Source organism: Juglans regia, chromosome 6, assembly GCF_001411555.2.
Source record: "Juglans regia cultivar Chandler chromosome 6, Walnut 2.0, whole genome shotgun sequence".
Taxonomy (NCBI): domain Eukaryota; kingdom Viridiplantae; phylum Streptophyta; class Magnoliopsida; order Fagales; family Juglandaceae; genus Juglans; species Juglans regia.
The window spans coordinates 21,667,964-21,672,175 of NC_049906.1; the positions used below are offsets into that span (position 1 = coordinate 21,667,964).

The 4,212-nt window shown below is 46.3% G+C and overlaps 1 protein-coding gene across 1 annotated transcript; it reads left to right on the forward strand.

Moving 5' to 3' along the window:
• The first annotated feature begins 2,104 nt into the window (after positions 1-2,104).
• Positions 2,105-3,984, forward strand: LOC108995860 (probable xyloglucan galactosyltransferase GT17). The gene has a single exon (XM_018971496.2). It carries the CDS (start codon positions 2,279-2,281, stop codon positions 3,710-3,712), a length of 1,434 nt encoding a protein of 477 aa, XP_018827041.1. The 5' UTR covers positions 2,105-2,278; the 3' UTR covers positions 3,713-3,984.
• Positions 3,985-4,212: the final 228 nt, after the last annotated feature.

Here is a 4,212-nt window from a genome sequence, read left to right on the forward strand (position 1 = left end):
GTGATTCTTCACCCACTCCTTAACAATGGCGACACGGCGCAACTCTTTCGAGGATGCCTTCGTCCGAATTTCCTTGTCATCTGGAATAGCCCCCCATATGGCTCGAATGGGAAACTGCCAGCGAGATAACTGTCCACCAGGAACTCCCATCTACTCACAATGTCATTGGTTTGTGCTTCGCCGCATCAGAGGGTATCCTTGGCGTTAATGAACCCATCAGTCTGGTCCATGAACTGTTTCAAAGTCTTTGCATGCCAACTCCACCACGGAAGGGCTTCTAGGCTAGATGCTACCCAGGAGGGCGGCAAGTGTAATCTTCTCTTCCTGGTTGCTTGTTGACATGCGTTCTCTGTTGAACCGGACCAAACAGGACTTCAAGTTCTCATCTTCCCGCTGCTTGACCATCAAGAGGTAAGTAGCTGGTCGTCGCATGATGAAAAGGAGCAACTAGTCCTTAAAATGTTGAATGGAATTTTGCGCTAGGGATGCAAACCAGGCTTGCGCCGCACCCTTCAGGGCTAGGGGAAAGGCCTGATAGGCAACCTTGCCTGGAAACCCGTCCAGGGTCATGTGTGCTCTGAATATGTCTAAATGATTCAAAAGATCTTTGGACCCATCATACAAATCTATCTAGGGAACTTTAAACTTTGGCAGGTGAGCACCACCATCATGTCCGCGCTATAGGGAAATCCAGTGCTAGTGAGCATATGGTCGACAAAGGAGGATGTCCCCACTCTCTTAACCATCTCCTGGCACTTATCTCAAACTTCGTGGAGATTGTGCCACATTTTCTTTTTATCTTCCTCGTCATCCACCATTGCTACTCTGCGTGGCTCCCCTTCCCAGCTGTTACTCTACTCAAGGTCTTCTGTTGATTTGCAGGAGCCTTCTCGTAAAGCCTCATTTTCTTTCTGGAGCGCTTCCGCCTGCTCAATCAATGTCTTCACCAACTCGTCCTTCTCTGTTAGAAGTGCGTCCATGGTTCCTATCGAGACTTTTGGGTCTCGGATTGTCTGACAAACGAGTCACTACCGACATACGAAGCACACGTTAAGTTGATAGAATATGTGATCCACATATGGCGCCACTATTTTGGACGTGTTTCATACGCACAGCCAGGTCTCTCCTCAAGCAACCAGGGGGGTTGGCTCCCTTTCTTGCACAAACACAAATTCAAAGGAGGCTCAAGGGGGGTTTGGGAACGTTCCGATGCCTAAGTTAATTTTCTTTAATGGTGTTGTCAATGAAATGTTTGCTTGAGTCTGAATGTACCTTGTGATTAGCTTTTATACGTGGTGTGGGAAGAGTAACTTGCACGTGTTGTCAGGGGCTAGTCCCATCTTTTTCATACTCTAGCCGCTCAAAGCATTTAAGGCGACGTGGCGTATTGAAGAAAAGTAATTAATGTGGCATGGGTTCCTGACTTTCACTTCGGGGATTTCTCGGCTAGTGCCGGCGACACCCACTTTTCTTACCTCAAGACGTGGATCGCAGCTGCTCTCTTGCACGCCTTCAAGCAGCCGCAACTTTATGGCTGACATTTTGGCGACCACTTGGCCAGTTGCAAGCAATGCCCACTTTTTCCCTCAAGGCGTCGATGGCGGTTGCTTCTCCCATACGCCTTCCAGCGGCCGCAATTCATGAGTGTCTAAGGTGTTTGACAGGTTTGTGCATATCATGTCTTGTCAGCTCTATCGGTACGTTATCATTTTGCCATGCCAGTTTCCCTCAATCTCCATTTCTACTATCTCACGGGTCTTCTAGTCGGGTCAAATGGGTCTCTTGGACATGGGATGGGCCTCTTATGACCCGTTGGGTTTGACATGCTGGTTTGAGAGTTTTTCTTCCTTTCAGAATCTATCATCTAATGCTATATTATAGAATGATGAAAAAAAAATGAATGATAAAATGGATGATAAATAAATTTTTCTTGTGTATACTTTTTCTTGTCTGTATTTGTTTAAATTAGTGCGCAGTTCGTATTTATTGTTTACGTGTTATATGTATCTGTCGTATGATATGATATATTTGTGACACGTAAAGGACTGCATGTGCTTTAGAAGGTTACTTTTGTCTTCTATAAGCTTACCCTTTTGACTTTTCTCTCTCCCCGCGAATTTCTTAGCCGCTCAAACAACATCTCAATTTCATTTATTGACTCAGTTTAGTCTGAGAAGCCACCTAAGAACTCTCCTCTCCCTCCTATCAAAAAAAAAAAAGAACTCTCCTCTCCCAACCTTAATTGCAGGCTGTTTCTCTATTTCTCTCCACCCTAATTATGTTTATCCGAAAGCAAGCGGCTACCACCGCATGGTCGGAGAGATCAGAGAAATATTGCAGAAACAAAGAAGTCCCATGGCCCATCATGTTCCTCAATATTCCCGACAAGTTCAGCCGACGTCTCAATATCTTCTTACTGTTTGTCTTTCTCTTAGCTTGGTTTTCTGTGCTCCTCCTTTGGTTCCCGACCACGAACACTACTACTCCCCAACCAAACCATATCAATGACACAAAATCATTAGCCCCCACTCCTATGTGCGACGGCAGGGTGTCGGTGTACGTGTATTCATTGCCGCCTGAGTTTAACGTTGGCCTTCTCGACGATTGCCACCAACTGAACGTGTACACCGACATGTGCCCCCACATCGCAAACTGTGGCCTCGGCCAGCTTCTTTCCGGCATGGGCTCCGGCGCCTCTTGGTTTGCCACCCACCAGTTTATCGCCGAGATGATCTTCCACGCACGCCTGGAGAATCACCCGTGTCGCACCTGGGATCCTAGCCGTGCCCACTTGTTCTACATTCCATTCTACGGTGGCCTCCACGCTTCAAGCAAGTTCCGGGAGCCAGATCTGAAAGCACGGGACGCCTTGGCCTTAAAATTGGCGGAGTTTCTTCAAGCTCAGCCGTGGTGGCTAAAGCACCACGGGAAGGACCACTTCTTGGCCATAGGGAGGACTGCCTGGGATTTCATGAGGTCGGAAGAGGGTCCCGACTTTGGAGCAAACAGTCTCCTGATCCTGCCACCTGTCCAAAACATGTCGGTGCTGACCGTAGAGAGACATCCTTGGAAGGGTTCAAACCAACACGGTATTCCCTACCCATCTTATTTCCACCCGTCCACGGCGGACGAGATGCTGACGTGGCAGAACAAGATGAGGCAGTCCGAGCGTCCCCACCTGTGGTCCTTCGTTGGGGCCCCACGGAAAGGTCTGGAGAAGGCCGCAATAAGGGACAAGATCATAGCACAATGCGCCGGGTCGACTCGGTGCAAACTAGTGAGATGCGGGAGTGCAGAGAGCAAGTGCCACGAGCCGAGCGAAGTGCTGGGCGTGATGGCAACGTCTCGCTTTTGCCTGCAGGCACCCGGTGACTCGTTCACACGGCGGTCGACGTTCGACTCGGTTCTCGCAGGCTGTATACCGGTCTTCTTTTCGCCCCACACGGCATACACTCAGTACGCATGGTTCTTGCCGGAAGATCCAGACGCGTACTCGGTGTACATAGATGAGAAAGGGAACGGAAGCCAGAGAATAGAGGAGGAGCTGTTGAAGATTCCGAGAAAGAGAGTGGAAAGAATGCGTGATAGGCTGATAAAAATGATCCCCAGACTAACGTATGCGCATCCAAATGCGAGTGGTTATGGGTTCAGAGATGCTGTTGATGTGGCTCTCGCTGCCTTGTCCAAACACGTGTTGACGAAGACTTCGTGATGAGTGTGAAAGCAAAAAAAGACTCTAACCACTCTGGTGGACTTCGTGGGAGGGCAAGAAGTCTGTCCTCTACAGTCTACACATAATTAAAAAGAAAAATGATTGGGAACTGTAAAATTTTTTTTTTTTTTTTTCACCCCATCACGTTGAGTGTGTTGGGAACTCTACGAATAATAGAGTGTGATTTAGATTTTTTTAATTAAAAAAGAGTATTTGTGTGTGATATTGCATGATGTGATTAATAAGTTTGCAATTATTTTATTATTTGATGATTGATGCGGATGATCTGCAATTGTTTCTTTCTGATTGTCGTATTTTCCGGATGGGGGTACCAAGACATGAAGTAAATTTAGGGTGAGTTTGGTTATCAAACTTATCTCAATTCATCATTATAATTTTTTTAAATCTCAATACAAAATTAATAAATAATTCAATTTTTTCAAATATCAAAATAATAATAATATTAAAAAATAATATTATAACAATATTTTATTATCTCA